The sequence below is a fragment of the Pagrus pagrus genome (assembly GCF_965226575.1).
Source record: "Pagrus pagrus genome assembly, chromosome: 6".
NCBI lineage: Eukaryota > Metazoa > Chordata > Actinopteri > Spariformes > Sparidae > Pagrus > Pagrus pagrus.
In genome coordinates this window covers 28,495,539-28,520,647 of record NC_140190.1, presented here as the reverse complement: position 1 = coordinate 28,520,647, position 25,109 = coordinate 28,495,539, and the positions used below count along the sequence as shown (strand labels likewise).

Sequence of the window (25,109 nt, the reverse complement as noted above, 5' to 3'; positions counted from 1 at the left end):
AAAGCTAATCTTAGCTTGCTAATGTTTTCCCTGTTAAGACTGAAAAGTAGTAATAGTAGTAATATGGAATATATCTGATATATCTGACCTGAGACTTGGCCAAAATGCTGTTAGCGGAATAATTTAAACTGAAAAGATTTTACATTTCACATGAGGGGGGTCACGATATCAGACTTTTACTACAATATCACCGTGACCTAAAAAATTCACAATAAAAGTATTATGGTAACATCTATGGAAAGTTTTAAACAAATAAGACGATTAATTCATCTTTAACTTTGTTACAGAGTGTTTGCCTCTTTTTTGGCAAATGAATGCTGAATTACAGCACCTGAGATATATTATCTACAGATATTCTAACAGGTACGGTGCCAGATTTTTTACTATTTTGCTGTGCTGCTGTGTAGATCTGCAGTCACAGTGAGTTACCTGCAAACCTCACCCCTGCTATCGGATTTTGGATTTTATCGCCTGGTAGCCTAGCAGGCCTAGTGGTGTCCAAGAGAAGACTCACGGCAACACATCTCTCTGTATGTGAGTCTGTCCTTGTGTTACACTCTCTCTGTGTGCAATCCTGCAGCTGAATTGACAGCTGTATTATTTATGATCGCACTTGTATGTTTGAAGTGGAAACTGGATTATTCTTGTGGGTTTTAACTTCAGTCACCGACTTGTTCCGGGTGGATTCGTGGGGAGCCACCAGTCATGTGAAGCACTGACACATGCTGGATTGTCTGGTTGTATCGGGCCTGTTTCTACACAATGAACTGGTCTGCTGGATCTCCTGTGCTGCTGGACATTGGTGGATTGCTGTCAGCTTGCTTTGAGTTAACGTGCTAACATGAGTAAAAGACGTAGCCTAATATGATATTTGGTTGGCATACTTTTGATTAAAACAAAGTGTTAAATGACTTAACAATGCAAACTTTTTAACTGATTGTATTATTAATGTAATTAATAATTTTCAAGATTATTTCACAATACTATTAAAATGTGAGAGATGCAATTAATACTCCCTAAAAGGAATATTGGGAGTTTAACTGAAATAAGTTGTTTAATTTGATCAGCTGTTAGAACCAACACATTACATACGGTCAGTAAATGTTATCCCTCTCTGTGAACAACCTAAATCATTTTTCTCAGCACGTTATATTTGATCATTTATTTAGTTCCTGTTTTTATTTCCTCAATGAATTTTTCATTTTGCATTAATAATGTATTCCAAAGTTTTCATTTGCTGGCAACCAAAATCAACTCTCCTTAAAAAAAAGTAAAGGGAAAAAAAAGCGATTCGGGGCGCCCTTGTGGTCCTTGAGATTTAAGATGCTGATCATGTAACTGCAACGTCCCTGGTTTGAGTAGACGTCTTTGATGCATTTCCCCCATCTCTTTCTCCATCCTCAATCAGCCTTATACTGTAAAATCTTAAAAAGGCAGGTATTTTCAGTATATATGTATATTTAAATGAAATTGGAACGTGGAATGTCAGCACACAAAATATCCAGTATCTTCAACTTCTGTCTAAATTACAGACCCAAAACAAATCCTCGAAAACCAGTTCAGTTGAACATTACTCCATGTCTGTCTTTCTGCTTTGTCCACCATGGAGGAGGAAGGTAGTTTGCTAAGGAAAACAGCACTTACAATCCTCATACAGTCAACAGAAATAGTTCAACAGTATAACAACTTTATCAGGCAAGGCAAATGATAGTTTTATAACTTAAGAGACAGATATGAAATGTAACCTTGATTTCTTGTGGGAAATATTTAAAACACAGGAGAGAAACAAATTGTTAAAATAATAGCTGAAAAGCACACGTGCCTCAGAATTTGTTTGGTATCTGACTTACAGATTAACAGTTCCTTAACTCAACTTAGTAACAAATGTTCTGAGGAATGAGTTTGTGCAATTTTTCAGTGACACACAGAATCCTGCATTGCGTAACAGCTGCGTCTTGTTTTAACAGTTACCAAACTGAGGTCAGAATCCACATTATTTGTTTACAAGGCCATCATCAAACAAACACTTGTATAAACTGTGTCATGAAGTGTAGTGTAGCTTTCACAGTGACATACTTCTTCAGTGTGATTTTAAAAAACTCAGGTTACGTTCATATTTTTTAAAATAATGATCATACTTTTGCTTTTCAACTGACAATCTGCTGTGCTTATTTTTTTTATTTCATATTTACTCAAGAATAGAAGAGGCCGAGTCGACTTGCTGAAATGCAACCTATTCTGTTTGCTCAATTGATTTCTGCAAATGATTACAGAGAAGGTAAAAACAAATAGACCCTTACAGGAATAGTCTTTTTTCATCACTGAATGATAAACAAAGTAAAGCCTGACAGCACAGGGGCATGAAACCATTGAAACATTTACTGCATTACGCCAAAAAATACCCTTTAATTTTTTTAAAGGGTATGACTACCACTGTCATCAGTGTTATTATTTTGCTTTGTTTTTGACATAAGGTGTTTTCGAGGTTTATTTTAAAGGATCCAGTGTGTCATACAGAGTGTTGTGTGTGTTCACCTTCCCTTTTTTCTGTTCCCTGTCAGCATGAGATTGTAGTTGGAGGCCGGAACAGACTTGCGTAAATCATTGAGCAATCTCTTTTCGCCTGTGAAATCCACAGCTCTCTCTGTGTATAACAGTGTTTCAGTCTCCAGTTTTTTGTTCTGCTTGGCGGCTCAGGTTGATGGAGATAAAATGCACGTAATAACACGAAGCTGTGTCCTACTTTTGTGGATGTGCGCACTGACCACTGTGAAAGGTCGAGGTAAGGCCAAGAAGTTTAAATAATTTGTACGTTCCTTTTTATCTTATTATTTAATTTATTGGGGGTTTTTTTATTTTTCTTTCCATCCTACAGACTGCACACGTCAACAGTTTTTAGGGGGCAAACTGTATGATGCAAATTTTGACACAACTAATCTGGAGGAAAGTTATCCTGGTGGAAAACAAATAAGAGTGGGCTGCAAAGTTGGTTACGCAGGCTTTTTCAAAATCATCTGTGTCGAGGGAGACTGGATATCTAGAGGCACTAAATGTCAGCGTAAGTAAAAATCTTTTGCAGTTTGGAATTCTTTTTTTGTTTTGTCATATTGAGTGGTGGAAAGTACAACACTCAATATGCAACATGTAATAATAATTTATTGTATTATTATTGTAGACTTTATATCATATCATACAGTTTTCTTATTGAATACATTTGCTGCTACATGAACCATTTGCTATATTGCTGCAATTTGGGCCTCAGCAGTATATTTAGTCATGTTCTCTTTCATTCACCATTATAAAGCAAGATCATGTGGTCACCCTGGCGATGCCCAGTTTGCAGATTTTCAACTTGAAGAGGGAAACGATTTTGTCTTCGGGTCAAAAGTTGTATATACCTGCCACAAAGGGTATGAAAATATTTATAATCATACATTTATACTGTGTCTCCGATGTTTGGTTGTGCTTTGTGAATATAATACAGTACTGTATCCCCATTGTGTGCCCTGCATAACAAGTGTGTAATTTAAATTATGCCCTTTAATGAGACATTTCAATTGTTCATTTTCTATATTATACTCGCTTCAGTTACCAAATGGTGAGTCGCATAACCTACCGGCGTTGCATGGCTGCAGGCTGGGATGGTGTTGTTCCTGTCTGTGAAGGTAAGAGCGGAAAAAAAGGATCTTGTTCATCCATCATCATGACACACAGAGGGAAATGTCACTGTGTGTTAATGTCTTTGTTACTTCTCTGCTTATAGGTCAATACATGTTAGTCTTTTGGTTATCTAATTTATTTATTTATCATGTTTTTCCTTCCAGCTCAACAGTGCCCAGTGATTCATGTCAACGATAATGTCCAGGTGAATGGGGACCCAGAAGAAGCAACCTATGGCAATGTAGTTCGCTTTAGCTGCAAATCTAACACTGAAATCCTGCTCGGGCCAACGGAGATCTATTGTGATGAAAATGGATTGTGGAGTGGCGAAGCTCCACAATGCAAAGGTAAAGCAAGCTTTATAAACAGAATGAAAACAATGAGGCACAGGAATCCACTACAGTTTAATCACCCAGCAACTAATAAAAACAACTACTGACCACCTAGTAGCCACCATGTAACACCATAACAGTCAACAGAATTCAGTCAAGTCAACCCCAGGATCCCCGAGTTAAAAACTGCTTTTTCACACCACAGCCTGTTGAACTGTTAACTCATATAGTCAGGGGGCCAATTCTGAAAAGTGCTTCCGTTAAGAGTTTCGCGGACATGTTTGGGTACAAGATGACAACCCTTTTTTTTTAGTTAGAAGGGACCTATAAGTGAAATTCTAGGGTGGTTGTCAACCTGAAAAAATATTTTTGTGAGTTTTGGGAGCAATTTTAAGAAAATTTTCAGGTTTCCTGCTTAACATGACCTGCCCACAATAAATGTCAAATATCTCCACAACCACAAGGACCACATACACAAACTTGATATCAAATGAAAGATTACACTCAGGGGATGTCTGCAGAAGTGTCAGAATGAAAAATCTATTCAACAGTGTAAGAGCAAATAGGGCTAGATTTTGTAAAAGTGAATCTCCGCCTAAAGAGAGCCAGTTTTTAAAGTGAATATCAACTTGAAAACACAAGATAGCAGCCCCAAACTTGTATCATTCAGTACCCAAATGTAGGAGAATTAGTCATGCCAAGTTTAAAGCTTATAGTGTGAGACAGTGCAACACTGCACAAATTGTGGTGCTTAAATGTCCAGGCGGAAATCTAGAATATTTATTTGACATTTCATAACAAATTCCTTCCAAATTCAACAGCTGTCTCACTTCCTCTAGAGTTAGTAACTACTAATGATTTGTAGTAATAACTGTGTAATATTTTATAATACATTTGAGGCAACTTTTGACAAAAAATTGTTTAATAATCACATAATCACAAAATTACAGAATCTTCATTCACCTTGGCAACGAGCAATTTCCAGTAAACCCTGTCGGTAGAACTTTGTTTTCCCCATCCAAACTGTCGTCCTCCAATGATAGCAGACAGCTGTGAGAAGGCACCTAGAGACCATGTCCATGTGCTCAGTCAGAGTCCTGGTCAGAAACACAAGAGAAGAGTTTATAGTTTTAGTTTTGAGGATGCTTTTACTTTCACAATACAATACGATACATCACACCAGAGGACATAACATAAGCCTGATCTACATGACAAAAACATATCAGTGATGATTATGTTGGTACCTGAGTATTTTTGCACCAAGCTGCACAGGCACACCCACATGCCCCACAACAATATACTCCTTCGACATCGACACTGCCTGGCACTGTACTGACTTCCACTTTCCTTGCATCCACAGGTTGTCAGCTCCAAACATCTGGCCTGTAAAGGTTCTTTGGTTAAAAGCTGGGGAACCAGTACACCATCCTTCATGTGCCAACCACAACTAGTTGGTGATGGCAACTTTGGATGAGTCACTAGTGACTGTTTCCAAACCATTGTTTGGTAGTGGGCCCTCATGAGATGCAGAGTCAAAGCATCCTTTGTTGGTGGTAAAGTAGCCACATTAGCTTTCACTTTCCAAAACAGGGCACAGCGAACTTCATAGATTGAGTCACTGGTTGATTTAGGGTCATACAGTTTGCATACAAACTGTTCTGCCAAACACAGAGTAGCTGGTACTTCCTCCTCACCAAAGGTGTGGAGAAGATGAGGGCACTGCTGGAACACTTTCCATGCAGTCTTTTTTCCTTTTCCAGTAAATTGGCTAGTTGTATCACAACCAGTGATGGAATGAAATGCCAACAAACCATTGATGATCTCATTTGGCAGTTTAATATCATGGACCTTGATGTAGCGTGGTTTCTTGGCTGTTCCTGCTTTCATCCAAACTTCTGGACTCAGTCGGTGTGCAAACACAAGAAGTAACACCAGTTCATCTGTGTCTCTGCACTGAATGATGAGCCTCTGATAGCCTTTGGCTGTTGCATCAACTGCATGTAGCAATATGCGGGTATCTGCCTCTTCATGCGTAGCCTGAAGGTGGTAAACATCAATTCCTGCTCGTGATGCCACTTTTTCAGGGTCGTCAAATCCCCCACTTATTACAATTTCCTGACCACAACAGTGCACATTCCTTTCAAGCTCATTTGATAGGAATTGGGTCAGGTTGGCCTTGTTTTCATCCATCTCAATGAAGTTATTCCAGTCAGCAGGTATCTTTACATCCCTACTGACAATGGTGCAAATCTTTCGTAGAGTAGTGCTACGTTTTGCTCTTGTTCCAGCCTTTATCGAGTTCTGTTGGTACTGATCAAACACTAGATCCACTCTAGTGATGTTCACATGTAGATGACCCATCACTTTCTGCATGAAAACGTCAGCATAATCCCTATTGCTCTTACTAAGGCCATCCCATCAATGATGGTGCATGTGCTCACAATAGATGGACTCAGCGCTGTCTCCTTTTCACCAGCTTGTAGTATGGTGGCTAAGTCAGCTTTGTCAGTAGGTCAGAGCACTGAATCTGTTGTGGCAAGTGACAGGTGGACTGCACACAGTTGCTTTTGGAGAAGCTCCATATTTTCCATAGTCATTTTGACAAATAAAACATTTTTGCCAATTTACATCACTTGTTTTTTGCCTTGTTTCAGATTTTAGGCTTACAGCTCCCTCTGGCTCCATGTTAGCTCACCTGAAAGGAAAAAAAAAAGATCACTAACTCTAGCCTGATTGCATCTTATGAGGAGAAAAATAAAAACATGGATCACCACAATGTCATCTGACATAATATGAGTTGGCTTGCTAACAGGCTGGCTAACACTTATAACTAGCAGAATGTAGAGTAGGCTGTGCATAAAATAAATTGCCAACATATATCCTCAGTACACACTCATTCACATTTGTAGTATGTAAGAAAGTACATTAGCTTAGCTTTGAAGTTTAGCTAGTTGGGATAAAGCGTCGCCTACCTTTTTCTGACAACATTTGGTGGTAGAAGTAGCAGTAGATGGTTTTGTTTGTAGACAATTAGACAAATAAAATATATTATCTGAAATACATTACCCTGTTGAGACTGTTGACACCTGCTGTGATCATCTTCACTGTTGCCTCATTCCAAGAATTCCACTTCATGCCTCAATCGACAGCTGTGCTGACAAAACATCGCCCCCTATAGTGCAATACTCCTTTGGTATATTGATTATTGTTTTCTAAAGATGATGTTTGCATATGAATTGGATTATATTGCAAATTTGCTCAAAATTACAGGAGGAGGTTCAAAGAATAAGGAAGCACTTTGGGGGGAAAAATCCGATTTTACCACCTTTAGAAAACAGTCATGAAATGAACAAAAAAATCATTTCCTAAGCTGACAACCTGGCTAGAATACATGTTGAGGGGTCAATTATTGACACTGGATAGGTTGTCAGCTTGTATCCTGAGGTGTCCACATAAGGTACAATATCAGTTTTGGCCCCCTGACTAATACTGTAGTAGACAAAAAACAGTTGATTTCTACCAGAATACGTCAAATTCTTCACTTCAGCAACTGATGAATGTGTGACCCAAAACTCAAAACACCCATTGTGTCAATCATCTCAACCTGAACTTATGTGATAATAGAACTGATTAGGCCCCTTGAATGAGCATCATGGATGTCATTAAACATCTTAAAGCAATAGTTTGACATTTCAAAATTGATGTCAAGCTGCTCAGGTCCAAGCTACCACAACGAGCCACTCACTCTCTGCTGCCCTAGCACCCTCTATTGACCAGCCACCACCGATAAGAAGACTGTTACCACTCTCTTATCTGCCCATTAAATATGGCATGAACGCCAGCTGATGGTTAGCTTAGCTTAACATAATGAGTGAAAACAAGAGAAAACGGCTAGCTTACCTCTGTGTGAAGGTCAGGTCAGAATCAACACTTTACAAAATTACGTAAAAAAGCTATTTATTTATTTATCATTATTTACCTATTTAAGGTCATAGACACCAGCCACCGATATACATCTGATTTAGTCATCAATGCGTTATTCCCTGAGAAGTTAACAAAAATGTGGAAAAATGCCCTACCTCACAATGGTAAGGAAAGTGAGGTAAAAATTCCTGGATCCGTCCCTTTATCTGGATCTGTACCAAAAGTCAATGGGGTCTATTCTGGGCCAAGATCCATCCTCCATCCAAGTTTTGATAACTTTGATTTTGCTACGATTTGCTGTGATGCAAACTTTTACACTTTAAAATGTTAATAGTGGTCAGGAGGGATAATGCTTTTTTAGGCATTCTTGGCTTAACTTCAACAACAGAGATGTGACAGGAAATGAGAGAGATGACATGTATCAAAGGTCCCCAGCTCGTTGCCAACACAATGTTCAGCGTCTTAAATACAGTCAGATTTACAGCAGGTTAAGTTCAATTACTCAGAATAAATCAATATGTTAGTGAATCAGAACAGTCGTTTGTTTTGCGGAATTGATTTTATAAAAGTGAAATGTTGGTAAATGGGAAATTTCATGTCATTCAGGACTTTTACTTCTGTATTTAATCCTATACTACTCCATAATATTTGTCTTCCAATGGACACATGTTGTAATTCTGTTCATGCTCGCTTGTTTTCTTCAACAGCGATAAAATGCAATGCACCCGAAATTGAAAATGGTATTGTGCATGGAAATATCCGTGAGTACAACGAACATGAAATCCTGCATTTTGAGTGCAATCTCAAATATAAACGCACTGAAGACAGACCTTCAAAATGCACAAAAATCGGAATAAGAGCAGAGTGGAGCCCAACACCTATGTGTGAACGTAAGCATGAACTGAGTAACCCAATTAATTGGTTATATCACACTGCTCCTGAAAATAAGTGCTGGATGGCTGACATAGTACTACTTTGTGTCTTGGTACAACAAACTGACAGATTGTGTTTAATTTCCCAACAAATGCAGCCGTAAAATGTAGACTGACACTGCCGCCACTTAAAGGAACCAGCTATGAACCTGCTTACAGAAATGTGTTTACACCTGATGAACAAGTTACAGTCACGTGTGGAGAGAAGTACTGGATTTCTAACCGTCAGGACACCTCAGCAGTAACTACATGCGATGACAATGGAGACTGGACTGTCAGACCTGTATGCCAAGGTAAAAAACTACATGAGCTTTAGTGCTGCTGATGATAATTAATCTTATGTCAATTGACTTAAAATGCAAAATTTCATTCCAGAGGTTACATGCAGAAATCAACGCGAGCCAAATGTGTATTCTTGGGATGTCTACCGGGGGCAACAAAAAACACTTGGTGATACTGTAAGATATACTTGTAGGTCAGGCTACAAGAGCACAGATGGCACCAACCTGGCCAAATGCACCAGAGATGAGTGGAGACCAAATCCTCTTTGTCAAGGTATTGTGAAGTTAACCTTGTGATGATGACATTAATGTTCTTTATTATTATTATTTAATTTTGTGACATTGGGTGAGGAGATTTTTGTCCTGTTAGGATCAAAATGTTTTTCGCTAAAAAGATCCAGGAACTGAATTTCCACAATATACAGCCACTGAAAAAGAAAAGCATTAGGGTTTTTTTTTTTTAAATCAATCATAATCAATCATACAGCTGTTTATTCAAGTTTACCACGGACCTGGTCCTTGTCCAAGGAGTAATTGAAGGCCCAGACACTGTCAGGGGAGAGTTTGCTGTCCTGAATGTCTCTGTCTTGTTGAACTACGACTGAAGAGCAGTCATTCACACAGTTAGCAGTTACTGGGAGCCAGAAGTGTAAATATTGCAATGATGAGAGAGAAAATTAAGTGTCAGCTATTTCTATAATGGATTCATTTTTTCAGTCATTTTTCAAGCAAAATGTCAAACATTTGCTTGTTCCAGTTTGTTAAATGTGAGGAGTTGCTGATTTTGTCCTCATTTCTGACAGTAAATGTAGAATCTTTGGGTTTTGGACTGTTGGTTGGACAAAAGAAGCTGAAGACTCTAGGAAACTGAAACGAGCATTTTTCAGTCCAAAAGATTAATCAATTCTGCGGTTGTGTTGCTATTCTAACCTTTTTAGTCTCCAGTTACAACATACAAGGTAAATTATTTATTTTTTAAACTATGTTTGATTCCTTTGAGACCTGCAGAATCTACTTCAAAAAAATGGAGTGGTGATGAATTGTGTATTCTGGTGGTACAGCAGCAGATACTCCTGTATCTTTTGCCAGATGACAGCAGGATGAACAGATTGTGGCTTGGTTGGGTGTTGTCTTTTACAGGCTGGACACACAGGATGCGTCTGCATCGCTGCTGCGTGGTGTTACCACTCACTTTTCATTTCGGTGTCCATGTCAACAGGTCAGACCGTTCACACAGGATGCATGAGATGTGCTTCTCACACGCGCGTCAAGCTTGGCTGCTGAGTCGCGTCATCTAGAGATTCGCCTATTTCTAATGCAACACACACATGGTTCTCAGCAAAAATAGAGCTTAAAACGACCTGTAGACAGTCATATGGACATCATACCAGCATTTTACTACAGTTTTAATGTCTGTATGTGTAGAATATGTCATAGACATGAAGACAATACACACAACAGGTGATGGGCAGATATTTTTCCTGTGCACTCTTACACAGCACCCACGCAGTACACAGGCATCCAGTGTGTCCAGCCTGTTAGTATCCTTTGGGCTCTGTACAGACATCTCACTTCACTGGTGTCACTGATGCTCTGTAGATGGTACCAGTAAAGTTCTGAGCAGTTTTAATCCCCCACTGTGGAGGCTTTCTGTCCTGATCCACGCACAAACCATGCTAGTTTGTGATGTTTCCAGTCAGGATGCTATCTGTTGCTCCTCTGTGAAAAATGACCAGAATCTCTACTAGTTCCACCAGGAAGTCTACTTCTGAAGCCTTTCTGTGCTTCTTCTAACAAGGGTGGTTTAGTCTCCAGTTCTATCTTAGTTAATGCTGCTACTACCACTGAAGTCACACACTCTCTAGATAGGTTACAAGCCCATTCTCTCCACATAAAATAGTAAATAATTAACTGCATTTGTTTTTAGAAATCATTTGCGAAACAGAGGATATCCCAAATGCAAATATTGTCAACCCCAAGTGGAGATTCAGAAACAATGACCGGGCCAATTATGAGTGCAAGGAAGGTTATAAAGGACGTCCAACTCGAATCTGTGGGGCAAATGGTTGGACCGGGGATTCACAATGTACAGGTGAGGAAGTACAAAACACACTTTCATTGTTGGCATGTTTTGTTTGCGACAAACTGACACTTTTTACAGTGGAAGAAACATATCTTAACAAACAAACAAATCTTAATGTTTTGCATTGAATGCCGAATACACAAGAAGTCACCAATGATTTAACATTTTGTGGAGGCCTTTCACAAAGTTTAACTTTCTACTCATGCAGCAACTCTTAAAATCACACGATTTGTAAGGGAGTCTGGTCATATTGCTATTACCAGTTCAGTGGTTAGTTGAAACAGACAGTGAGTTCATTAACAATGGCAGGTTAAGAGAGAACAAACACGTGATTTACATTCCAGTGAACCACATGGGAAACAGACAGCGTTTAATCCATTATGAATGTTGTTGTGGCCTCTTCTTGTTGTCATGCGGTGGACAGCGGTTGAGGAGGCGGTCCTTCATTTCGTCCAAGACCACCTCCGAATGTGGTCTGACTGATCTGATCTTAAAATGCGCCCTCAATGCGTCTTGGGGGTGGTCACACCTGTACTTTGAGCTGCCCCCTTGTGATCGGATCACGCATGACGATACCAGGTCACCACTGATCATCCTGTCAGACAGACTGTGGGGAACGTGTCCACAGGGGCGTGATGTCACGCTGGACGCCCCTGATGGGGCGGGCAACTCAATGCCCCTTCTCTGAAAACACAACACGCCGCTATCAGGATGCATGGCACAGCTTCTTACATAGATAATGAATGGGAGGCATTAAAATGACAGAGCCTGTTGACATGTACCTTCAGAGAGTTCAATCCAACCAGCTGCGCCCAGAGGAACTGTCATTACTACTGCTGTACAGTGACACTTGGAGGCCATTTGTTCAGTGGGATGCCTGCTACTCTACTCCCCTGAACTAGACTAGAACTAGAACCCAGGGTCTAATTTACATTTCTTAGCCACTAGTTTTCACCCACTGAAAGTCTTTACTCCAGCAGTAACCAATGACCCCAGAACTATCAGGGTACACTTTGCTGTGCTGAATGTCTCTGACCCACTGAACAAAAGCCTCACGATCCAGCAGGATAACTCTTAGGACTAGAGACAGAACAAGTGAAGTGAAATATAACTCTATTAACCTTTACCACCAAATTACCACAAAGTAGTCAGCTGATCATTACTGTTTTGTACACAGCTGTGTCACTACTCTAGCCTTTCAGGTCTGCATTTCTAACCTGTAATTCTACCACTACTACCAGCCTGTTGCTTACAAGAGAGCTTAAAACAACCTGCAGACAGTCATATGGACATCATACCAGCATTTTACTACAGTTGTAATGTCTGTATGTGTAGAATATGTCACAGACATGAAGACAATACACACAACAGGTGAAGGGCAGTTTTTTTTTTCCTGTGCACTCTTACACAGCCGCCACACAGTAAACAAGCATCCAGTGTGTCCAGCCTGTTTGTATCCTTTGGGCTCTGTACAGACATCTCACTTCACTGGTGTCACTGATGCTCTGTAGGTGGTACCAGTAATGTTCTGAGCAGTTTTAATCCCCCACTGTGGAGGCTTTCTGTCCTGATTCACGCACAATCCATGCTAGTTTGTGATGGTTTCAGTCAGGATGCTTTCTGTTGCTCCTCTGTAAAAAATGACCAGAATCTCTACTAGTTCCACCAGGAAGTCTACTTCTGAAGCCTTTCTGTGCTTCTTCTAACAAGGGTGGTTTAGTCTCCAGTTCTATCTTAGTTAATGCTGCTACTACCACTGAAGTCACACACTCTCTAGATAGGTTACAAGCCCATTCTCTCCACATAAAATAGTAAATAATTAACTGCATTTGTTTTTAGAAATCATTTGCGAAACAGAGGATATCCCAAATGCAAATATTGTCAACCCCAAGTGGAGATTCAGAAACAATGAACGGGCCAATTATGAGTGCAAGGAAGGTTATAAAGGACGTCCAACTCGAATCTGTGGGGAAAATGGTTGGACCGGGGATTCACAATGTACAGGTGAGGAAGTACAAAACACACTTTCATTGTTGGCATGTTTTGTTTGCGACAAACTGACACTTTTTACAGTGGAAGAAACATCTTAATGTTTTGCATTGAATGCCGAATACACAAGAAGTCACCAATGATTTAACATTTACTGTAGCCATTTCACAAAGTTTAAGTTTCTACTCATGCAACAACTCTTAAAATCACACGATTTGTAAGGGAGTCTGGTCATATTGCCATTACCAGTTCAGTGGTTAGTTGAAACAGACGGTAAGTTCACTAACATTGGCAGGTTAAGAGAGAACAAACACGTGATTTACATTCCAGTGAACCACATGGGAAACAGACAGTGTTTAATCCATTATGAATGTTGTTGTGGCCTCTTCTTGTTGTCATGCGGTGGACAGCGGTTGAGGAGGCGGTTCTTCATTTCGTCCAAGACCACCTCCGAATGTGGTCTGACTGATCTGATCTTAAAATGCACCCTCATTGCGTCTTGGGGGTGGTCACACCTGTACTTTGAGCTGCCCCCTTGTGATCGGATCACGCATGACGATACCAGGTCACCACTGATCATCCTGTCAGACAGACTGTGGGGAACGTGTCCACAGGGGCGTGATGTCACGCTGGACGCCCCTGATGGGGCGGGAACTCAACGCCCCTTCTCTGAAAACACAACACGCTGCTATCGGGATGCATGGCACAGCTTCTTACATAGATAATGAATGGGAGGCATTAAAATGACAGATCCTGTGGACATGTACCTTCAGAGAGTTCAATCCAACCAGCTGTGCCCAGAGGAACTGTCATTTCTACTGCTGTACAGTGTCACTTGGAGGCCATTTGTTCAGTGGGATGCCTGCTACTCTACTCCCCTGAACTAGACTAGAACTAGAACCCAGGGTCTAATTTACATTTCTTAGCCACTAGTTTTTACCCACTGAAAGTCTTTACTCCAGCAGTAATCAATGACCCCAGAACTATCAGGGTACACTTTGCTGTGCTGAATGTCTCTGACCCACTGAACAAAAGCCTCACGATCCAGCAGGATAACTCTTAGGACTAGAGACAGAACAAGTGAAGTGAAATATAACTCTATTAACCTTTACCACCAAATTACCACAAAGTAGTCAGCTGATCATTACTGTTTTGTACACAGCTGTGTCACTACTCTAGCCTTTCAGGTCTGCATTTCTAACCTGTAATTCTACCACTACTACCAGCCTGTTGCTTACAAGTTCATACTCTCCACATGGCCAACGAATGTGAAACAAATGTGTAAGGTAGTATATAAATGCCTTTTTTTCCAGAGATAACATGCAACAAACTGAATATCCTGAACATATCTAGTAAATAAATAACTGCATTTGTTTTTAGAAATAACTTGTGAAGGAGAGGATATCCAGAATGCAAATATTGTCGTCCCCAAGTGGAGATACAAAATCATTGAACGGGAAGCCTTTCTGTGCTTCTTTTACCAAGGGTGGTTATAGTCTTCAGTTGTATCTTAGTTAATGCTACTACTACTACCACTGAAGTCACAAACTCTCTAGATGGGTGACAAGCCCATACTCTCTGCAAAAAATAGTAAATAAATAACTGCATTTGTTTTTAGAAATAAGCTGTGCAAGAGAGGGTATCCCAAATGCAAATATTGTCGACCCCAAGTGGAGATACAAAAACAATGAACAGGCCAATTACGATTGCAAGGAAGGTTATGAAGGACGTCCAACTCGAATCTGTGGGGAAAATGGTTGGATCGGGGATTCACAATGTACAGGTGAGGAAGTGCAAAACTCACTTTCATTGTTGTTCATGTTTATTTCTCTTTCTATGGATTTGTTCTTTTAAAAAAGGAAATAACCATCCAGTCAATCCCAAATGTACTGCCTTCTGGATAAGTCAGTTAGAAAACTGTGACGCTCCACTGTGATAAATAAAAGTAACCACAAGAAGAGTGAAACGACAAACTACTACAATTCACGTGCCATTGAGTCCAATCTTGAGCCTGTAATGTGAAAGCCACGGGACATGCCAGCATTTCAGATTTATAGTTAGTGGCAGGGGAGTTATGTGCATGGTCTTGGATTCTTGAGGCGAAGTAAAAGTGATCACCAAGCACCAAACAGCTGTAATCGCTGTTGTAGCTCTTGTTGCGACAACAAGGTTTTAAGGTGGTAGAGATCAATCTAGCTGGGGAAAAATTAATCACTATGTGTAAAGGCAACACAGAATCAGTGATTTAAGGACAAACAGGCTGACTAAACAACAGCAATGACACATGACAAAGGTGTGACGGGTTGTAAACATCTGTTACCTGTTCTTTTTCTAACCAGTTTTCTGGTTGGTGGGTGTGTCTTATTTTATCATTCCACTATTACAGAATTTCATAGCGACACAATTTCAAAACTGATAACAATCTGTTTTGAATGCAAAACTAGTTGGTACTCCTTTATGATGATTGTTCAATGATTTGATAGACAACACCTCCATGCCTCATTTCCATTTTTACAACATGTCTTGCAAATACAGTTGTTTATTTGACATTTTTAAACATTACATATGTTTACTTTTGGGTGTTTTGTTAAATGTTCTCTATTAGTGTGCTCATTAGTGTGTGACTGACTTCACAATTTCATTGAATTTGTTTCAGAGGTACAGTGTAACAAACCTGATGTCCAAGATGCTGACATTATCCACAATAATAAGGAAAGTTACAGCCACAAGGAACAAGTCCAATTTGAATGCAAGAATAACGTGAGAAAACGTTTTACTGTTACCTGTAAGCGCGGTAATTGGATCGAGGTTCAAAGTTGTGCAGGTAAGAACGTACAACTACAACAAATACATTCCATCGTTAGTTTAGTTGGATTAATCTAAATAAAAATCAGGTTTCTACTCGATGGACGGTCCCTCCCATCAAGACTTTCACAAAGTCACAGACAGCTTTAAAGAAGATTCCAGTTTTAAAGCAAAATGTACCCCGCTGCATTTTTGAGATTTTGAATGTCATTAGGTATGTATAGAAGAATTGGAATTTAAGATTTCTAGGTTTGTGTTTAGCCTTTCAGTGCCCTTTGTACAGATGTGCAGCATATTCAAAGGCTCTAGGACGCACCTGAAGTCACACCTATATTTTGTGCAAGGTATCATGGGAACTAGAATAATGTGGATAGAGTTTGGTGCACTTACCAATTCACACATTTTCTTTAATTTATTGATTTGTTTGTTTTTTGTTATTGTTTGATTGTTTGTTTGTTTGTTTTTTGACAGGCCAGCTATTGAAACAGAAACTGTTAGAATTTCAGAAACATTTTATCCAACACTAAAATGTCTCAGGTGGCCACAACTCATTCAGAACAGCCTGTCCTCACTCCCAACGTGTCAGTACTGCAGCCTGGTGGCCTTATGCATCTCAGTTTGACACTGTAGTCACTCCCATGGCTTCACTTCTTGAAGCACTCCTGTAGTGTAGTAGTATTAAGCCTGACACAAGGGGCGGTATCTCACCTACACAAGCCTTTATATATACTATATATGAAATATTTTGTTTTAAAATATTTGAATGTGACAGTAACACTTGGAGGTAGTCTGACTGACTCCATAATTTCATTGAATTTGTTTCAGAGGTACTGTGTAACAAACTTGACATCCGAGATGCTGACATTATCCACAATAATAAGGAAAGATACAGCCACGAGGAACAAGTCCAATTTCAATGCAAGACTGGCGTGGAAAAACGTTTTACTGTTACCTGTAACCAAGGCAATTGGACCGAGGTTCAAAGTTGTGCAGGTAAGAACGTACAACTACAACAAATACATTCCATCGTTAGTTTAGTTGGATTAATCTAAATAAAGATCAGGTTTCTACTCGATCCACGGTCCCTCCCATCAAGACTTGCACATTCGCTTGAAAATGATGCTTGCAGCTCATGCAGCATGATGCAGCCTTGGAGAACAGTTCTTGTCTTGTTTTAACACCACAAAGAGTCTTAAAGCCTCACTTGTGGCCAGATGAGGCTGTACTTGAGCTACTTTGAGCGAAATGCCAGCATGCTAAAGTACTCTGACCCTGACAGTGCCAATGTATATCAGGTATAGTGTTTACCAGGTTAATGTTAGTGTAGCGTGTTAGCATGTTTATATTTGTTAATTATTACTAAAATAGAAGTACACCTCCTAAAAGCACAAAAAGGGTGAAACCCTCAACTACTGCAATTCATGCTGTATGAAAGCCTTCCCCTTCACTTGATGAAATCCTTATAGCAGTCTGAGGACAGCAGATCAGATATGTGTCCAATCTTCAGCCTATAGTGTGAAAAACATGCCTTACTCAAGCTAAAAGGCACAACACATGCTGATCATACGTGAGTACTTTGATTAAATCATAAATACACTGAACCAACAGGCTAGTTGTGGCTCTAATCCTCCCGCTGTGTCCAATTCACACAATGTCAATGCTTATGCATGATTTCAACCTAATGTGTTTATGACCAAGATGCAATGAAATTTTAGATCTGTATTTAGTGGCAGGGGAGTTATTCAAAGATCGTGTTGATAACATTTTTATGTCAACAATTCATTTTCAAAAATAAAACATCTTAAGGCCTTGAAGAATGTGCATAAATAAAAGTTTCTCTTTTCCTTAAAAGCATTATCATGATTGTGAATCAGTAATTTTAAAATTATTGTCGGGTCCAAAATTATTGTGTTGTTTATTTCTGTGTAATAATTCTGACAGTTGGTTACAGATTGTAAAAAGGTTTATTAAGCCAATAGTATATCGCCGTTGGTATCACGTAGTGTCTGTGTTTCTTCAGCGACAAACAGTCTTGGTTGTTGCCAGTTTTTGGGAAAAAACATAAAAATGGCTGATTATGCCCCAGTATACTGTACTGTCCTAAAATTAGCCTGCTAGTTTACATTTGCTAACTAAGGTTTACAACTAGATAAAGTAAACAAAATTCCTCATCTAGATTTAACATAATCAACTCCACATTTCTTTTCATTGGACCTGACATTGTCATGTCTAAAAATGTGTTGATACTATCTTCGTATTTATGCTATCTGAATATAAGTTCTTCATTTGTTCTTCATTGACAGCATGTCCAAAACCTGATGTTTCCAATGGATTTGTTATAGTTAGCAAAGACAACTACATGCTGTCCTACGCCTGCAATACCGGTTTCAAGCTTTTCACCAATGGCTGGTGGGGTAAAGCCAAATGTCTTGGCAGCAAGTGGTCTGGACTTGAATCAGTTCAATGCATCGGTAATTATTCTTTATTGGCTTCCAGGTGAAATTGAAATTTAACTGAGGTTTTGGAATCGGTGAAGAATTCCTGAGGACATGAAACAATTGGTATTTCCTGAAAGACAGATCAATCCCACTCTACATTGGAGTAAATGCATCTCACCCATTCTTCATACAAAACAAAATCCTATTTGGCCGTAGCAACAGCATATTTTACAACAGGTTACATGAATGAATTATGTGTTGGATTGAATTTGTGAGATCCCTGTGAGATGCAGGCTGATTTTAAAAGATGTTAATTAATTGGTGATATCTTATTAATTAGCCTAAACCTAATTGTTTGTTATTGTATCCACTCCAGAGAAAACAAAGTGTGGAGAAATTCCTGCAATCCCTAATGCAGATACGAAACCTCAACATAGAGCTTATGAATCAAACGAAATAGTCCCGATTATTTGTAAGCCGGGATACCAAGCTCAGGTTGAACACTTAAATTGTCAGGAAGGAAACTGGATTTCAATTGGAACATCACTCGAAACAATCTGTACACGTGAGTCATTTTCAGTCCTGTTTTATCAGAGGTAAATATTTATAAAAAGATTACAGGGTGTAACCTAATGCTGTCCATGTTTCTATCCCTTGCAGCTAGTGCCAATTCCTGCAATCCCCCACCTAAATTTGAGAATGCTGTTGTTGTTGGGACTTTATATCAGAAGATATTCTCGTCTGGATCTGTAGTGAGTTATAAGTGCCGTGCTAAGAATACAACGGATGAAGGAAACACAGAAACACTTCGATGCGACGATGGGCAATGGCAGAATAAGAGCATCACATGCACACGTAAGTAAATTGAAAAACTTTCACAAAGTCACAGACAGCTTTTAAGAAGATTCCAGTTTTAAAGCAAAATGTACCCCGCTGCATTTTTGAGATTTTGAATGTCATTAGGTATGTATAGAAGAATTGGAATTTAAGATTTCTAGGTTTGTGTTTAGCCTTTCAGTGCCCTTTGTACAGATGTGCAGCATATTCAAAGGCTCTAGGACGCACCTGAAGTCACACCTATATTTTGTGCAAGGTATCATGGGAACTAGAATAATGTGGATAGAGTTTGGTGCACTTACCAATTCACACACTTTCTTTAATTTATTGATTTGTTTGTTTTTGGTTTTTGTTTGATTGTTTGTTTTTTGACAGGCCAGCTATTGAAACAGACAAACACATGTGATTTATCAGATTTACAAAGGCAGTAGAAAGATGTTTTGAACATCAATAGATGAAGATGGAGAACTGTTACAATTTCAGAAACATTTTATCCAACACTAAAATGTTTCAGGCGGCAACAACTCATTCAGAACAGCCTGTCCTCACTCCCAACGTGTCAGTACTGCAGCCTGGTGGCCTTATGCTTCTCAGTTTGACACTGTAGTCACTCCCATGGCTTCACATCTTGAAGCACCCCTGTAGTGTAGTAGTATTAAGCCTGACACAAGGGGCGGTATCTCACCTACACAAGCCTTTATATACACTATATATGAAATATTTTGTTTTAAAATATTTGAATGTGACAGTAAAACCTGGAGGTAGTCTGACTGACTTCACAATTTCATTGAATTTGTTTCAGAGGTACTGTGTAACAAACCTGACATCCAAGATGCTGACATTATCCACAATAATAAGGAAAGATACAGCGACGAGGATCAAGTCCAAATTCAATGCAAGAATGACGTGGAAAAACGTTTTACTGTTACCTGTAAGCAAGGCAATTGGACCGAGGTTCAAAGTTGTGCAGGTAAGAACGTACAACTACAACAAATACATTCCATCGTTAGTTTAGTTGGATTAATCTAAATAAAAATCAGGTCGATCCACGGTCCCTCCCATCAAGACTTGCACATTCACTTGAAAATGATGCTTGCAGCTCATGTAGCATGATGCAGCCTTGGAGAACAGTTTTTGTCTTGTTTTAACACTTGAGCTACTTTGAGCGAAATGCCAGCATGCTAAAGTACTCTGACCCTGACAGTGCCAATGTATATCAGGTATAGTGTTTACCAGGTTAATGTTAGTGTAGCGTGTTAGCATGTTTATATTTGTTAATTATTACTAAAATAGAAGTACACCTCCTAAAAGCACAACAAGGGTGAAACCCTCAACTACTGCAATTCATGCTGTATGAAAGCCTTCCCCTTCACTTGATGAAATCCTTATAGCAGTCTGAGGACAGCAGATCAGATATGTGTCCAATCTTCAGCCTATAGTGTGAAAAACATGCCTTACTCAAGCTAAAAGGCATGACACATGCTGATCATACGTGAGTACTTTGATTAAATCATAGATACACTGAACCAACAGGCTAGTTGTGGCTCTAATCCTCCCGCTGTGTCCAATTCACACAATGTCAATGCTTATGCATGATTTCAACCTAACGTGTTTATGACCAAGACGCAATGAAATTTTAGATCTGTATTTAGTGGCAGGGGAGTTATTCAAAGATCGTGTTGATAACATTTTTATGACGACAAATCATTTACAAAAAAGGCGCTATGACACACACCCATAATTGGTGCAAGGTATCATGGGAATTAGGAATATTATGGATATAGTTTGGTGCACTTACCAATTCACACACTTTTTGTATTTATTGATTTATTGGGTTTTTTTTGTTTTGTTTGACAGGCCAGCCATTGAAACAGACTAACATATGTGAGGCTGAATATGCACTGATTTTGGCTCCTAGATTTTATTGGCTTTACAAAGACAGAAGAAAGATGTTTTGAACATCAAATAGATGAAGACGGAGAACTGGAATTTCAGAAAAAATGTATCCAACACAAAAATGTCTCAGGCAACAACTCATTCAGAACAGCCTGTTCTCACTCCCAACGTGTCATAACTGCAGCCTGGTCAGTGGCCTTATGCGTCTCAGTTTGACACTGTAGTCACTCCCATGGCTTCACTTCTTGAAGCGCCCCTCTAGTGTAGTAATATTAAGCATGAACAGCGAGAACAGTCAAGGTGGTTTGATGGGTCATACACATTACTTGCCTCTCGAGACCAGGGTTTGTGTCCTGTGTGTGGTCAAAAGTGAAGAGTGATTTGTTTTACGTAAATCATGCCACATTAACCTAAAGTATGATCTTTTCCTAAACCTAACCAAGTTCTTTTTGGTGCCTGAACCTAAACAAGTCATTTTTGTGGCTGAACCTAACCAACCTTCAACCGTTTCACAACAGTAGGAATAATCCAAAAGTCATCATATGTCACAATATGTGAAATGTTTCAGCAAGCGTTATTTTGAAAGTTTAACTGGAAAGAAATTCTGATATCACCAATCAGCCAATATTCTTGTAGAATATATCCATAAACGCACATTTTTCAAGTTAGAGTTTATAGCCAAACTCTCTTCGTGTTCCCCCTGTGTGGAGAAGCAGTGTGTAGCACTGGCAGGGGAAGCACAGTAGAGCATGACACGGGAGTGGATTTTCACTCCCGTCCCATCCCACTCCCAGAGAAAAAATCCCATCCCATCCCAATCCCGGGCCGGAGTAAAAAAAAAATCCCATCCCGTCCCACTCCTGTAGAATGACTCCCGCTCCCATCCCGCTCCCATCCCACTCCGTTTTTTAGTGGCCGGCCCGTCCGGAAGTCAAAGCACTGTTGGATGTGTAGTTCTAACGCAAGTCAAAATAGTTTTGGCTCACTGAAAGATGACTACAAAAATGGACGTGTCTGTCCTTTTGGTTGTTTAACACGGCTGAAAATCATCATCTATTAATGGCGTTCCCGCTCCTGCCCGCTCCCGTTGATTTTTATTCCCATCCCGTCCCAATCACGGGATTAATAAAACTTTGACTCCCATCCCGTGGGAATCCCACGGGAATCACGTGACCCGCGGGAATTCCCGAAAAATGTCATGCTCTAAAGCACAGCATTGTGCTGCTAAATGGCACCGACAGCAAGACGTATTTTAGCAAACCTAAAAGAAAGCCGGCTTAAATAAAAAAAAAAATATATATATGTATATATATATATATATATCCAATAAATGTCTGCTATATTTTGCTAACATTTTTGGTGCTTTAGTTTGCCGTCAGACAGCAGCTGAAAGTCCGACCCAAGCAGCTGATCTGCGGTGCAATACAGCACACAGCTGGCACAGCTGCATAGGAGCTGAACTGGATGGTGAATAGGAATATGGACATGGACAAGGTTGAAGGAATGTAGTGCCAAAGGAAAGAGGTGGCTGATGGCAATGTAAAGCACCAAAAATGTTCAAAACATAGTGTACACTTAAACGTGTATATATATTCATATACAGTATATATATACATATATATATATATAAATTTAAGATGGGCTTTCTTCTTTTAGGTGGCTAAATTACATCTTGCTGCTGTCACTGTTTAGAGGTACAATGCTCTGCTTCCCTGTCGTTGCTACATGCTGCTTCCTCGCATAATGGGAGAGCTGACGGTCATCTACTGTAGATATTAATATATAGACTAGGGCAGGGGTCGGCAACCCACAGTATTAAAAGAGCCATTTGGGGCTGTTTCCCAACAAATAAAACCCACCTGGAGCCGCAAAACCCTAAAATGAAGATACGCAGCATATATAGTTTCATTACACTTGTGCTATGTATATAAGAACTAAAGTTTGTTTCATTTATGAAATCAAGGAACTACAAACAGAACACGACTGACATTATATTTCTGTTTGTAACATAGCAAAACACCAAATTATTTTGAACTCTTTTGAAACTGGCAAGTATAAGTTTACTTTCAAATAAAATACATAATGCAGGCCTGTTTAAGTCCCTTATTATTTCTGGAATTAAAAAAAAGAAATCAGCCCGCTCCAACATTCTAAAATGATACAGCTGCAGCATATTTACTTTAATTAAAAAGAGTAAACAAAAAAAATGCAGTTTATATTTTGTTATGACTATATTCTATTTAAGTACGCTGTCATCCTCTTATATCCACAGTCGCGTACAGCAGTCAACCGTCAACCTGAAAATAAAACACAACTACGTCAGTTCAGGGTCCAACATAAAAATATATATTTTATATATTATATAGATATATTTCACTCCATTTGTGCTTCTGAGCAAGAGTGGCCTTTTGACGAGGAACATCCTCAAGATCAGCTGTCAAGCTCCTGAACTTAGACACCCATACGTCTTTGTCAGCTATGTCGGCCAGTTCGATCTCAAGATCAGGTAGACTTACATCGGTGTTCAGGGGGGTGACGGGAAAGGATAATGTGTTTTTTTCCTCTCTAAAAATCACAGAATCTTTTTCCAAACGCAGTTTGCATTGCGATGATTGCACGCTGCAAATGCTCGTAATGTATCTGATTGTGTGCTTCTTTGAACTCTCTCAAAGAGGGAAAGTGAGACAGCGTGAAACACCTTTTAATTTAATGTTACAAGATCACCTCAATCTCAAAAATAGTAACTATTACATTGAAAAACATAATATATAAAGTACAATCTTTAAATTCAAATAGCCATTATTTTTTCAAAAAAATTTTCAAAGCCTCAGGGCCATGGCAGAGTGATGGAAGAGCTGCACGCGGGTCCCGAGCCGAACGCGGCTCCCAAGCAGTTGCTGAACCCGGACAAGGGGTAAGTACCTCATATAACCCCACATCAAAAGGCCCAAACTATCACTTTAAAGTACAGGATATGAACCTAACATCACCATGAGTGATAAAACATACCTGATTATCCTTAGAACGAATCATACAAGACAAAAGCACATGTCCTTCATATTTGTCAGCTCGGATTAAACCATAATAGCTTTGTTTTTCTGCAAAACATAGACAGGGTATTAAGAACCAGGTGCATGATTTACAACTACTGCATGTTGAGATGTGACACTGAACACAGATATTTTCTCCTGACCGTTCCAGCTCAGAAGACGTGCTGATGTTGATCCAGGCCCATGAAGTCTCAATAAAGATGCCAAAAAACAGAGCTTTTCTATGGTATTTGTACATCGGCTGTTTGATGATGCATCATCTTCATAAGAATGATCCTGGTACATATAATCATTGGAATGGCTAACATTGAATGATTGATTCAATTATTTGTGTAATAATGACCAGATGTTATGAAGGTCTGTCCTGTTAAAAGAAGAGGAAAAAAAAGCTGTATTTGGTGTTTCTATTTTTGTGACAAATAAACAGAGAGAAAATGCAAAGTGAGGTAACATTTTTTATTCAAATAGTCTGGTGGATTTGAAGAGGCCACAGATCTAGATCACAAATTCCACTCATTATTTACTCGTCCTCAGTCACCATTGTCACATTGTCTTTGTAATCTGACAAACATAAACAATCAACAGGTTGTCACGTCACATTGTCAAGACTTGTGACGTGACTGTGAATGTGACGTCTGTTTCACACCATATGATTGGTTGATGCCTTAATTCAGGATGTGGAAGCTCAGAAAAATGACATCATTACAGAAATGGGAGCCACTTTTCTGCCATTAAAATAAATTGTGAAATCAAATCAAATTTAGATAAATGAATCGCATGTGAAATAATGACCAGAGTGTGTAGGTATATAAATGTATGTAAGAGCAGTACATTCTATTAGCCTCGGATACATCTGAGGGTTTTTGTTTGTTTGTCAGTCAA

The 25,109-nt window shown here is 39.3% G+C and overlaps 1 protein-coding gene across 1 annotated transcript; it reads left to right on the top strand.

Moving 5' to 3' along the window:
* The first annotated feature begins 2,649 nt into the window (after positions 1-2,649).
* On the top strand, positions 2,650-24,787 carry LOC311259149 (complement factor H-like). The gene is made up of 19 exons (XM_084356069.1): positions 2,650-2,782; positions 2,876-3,058; positions 3,305-3,410; positions 3,589-3,665; positions 3,825-4,007; positions 8,624-8,806; positions 8,947-9,141; positions 9,224-9,403; positions 11,057-11,221; positions 13,052-13,216; positions 14,820-14,984; positions 15,858-16,025; positions 16,832-16,999; positions 18,310-18,477; positions 18,821-19,009; positions 19,105-19,299; positions 20,084-20,251; positions 24,003-24,091; positions 24,379-24,787. The coding sequence occupies exons 1-19, from the start codon at positions 2,713-2,715 to the stop codon at positions 24,412-24,414; spliced, it is 2,853 nt and encodes a 950-aa protein (XP_084212195.1). The 5' UTR covers positions 2,650-2,712; the 3' UTR covers positions 24,415-24,787.
* Positions 24,788-25,109: the final 322 nt, after the last annotated feature.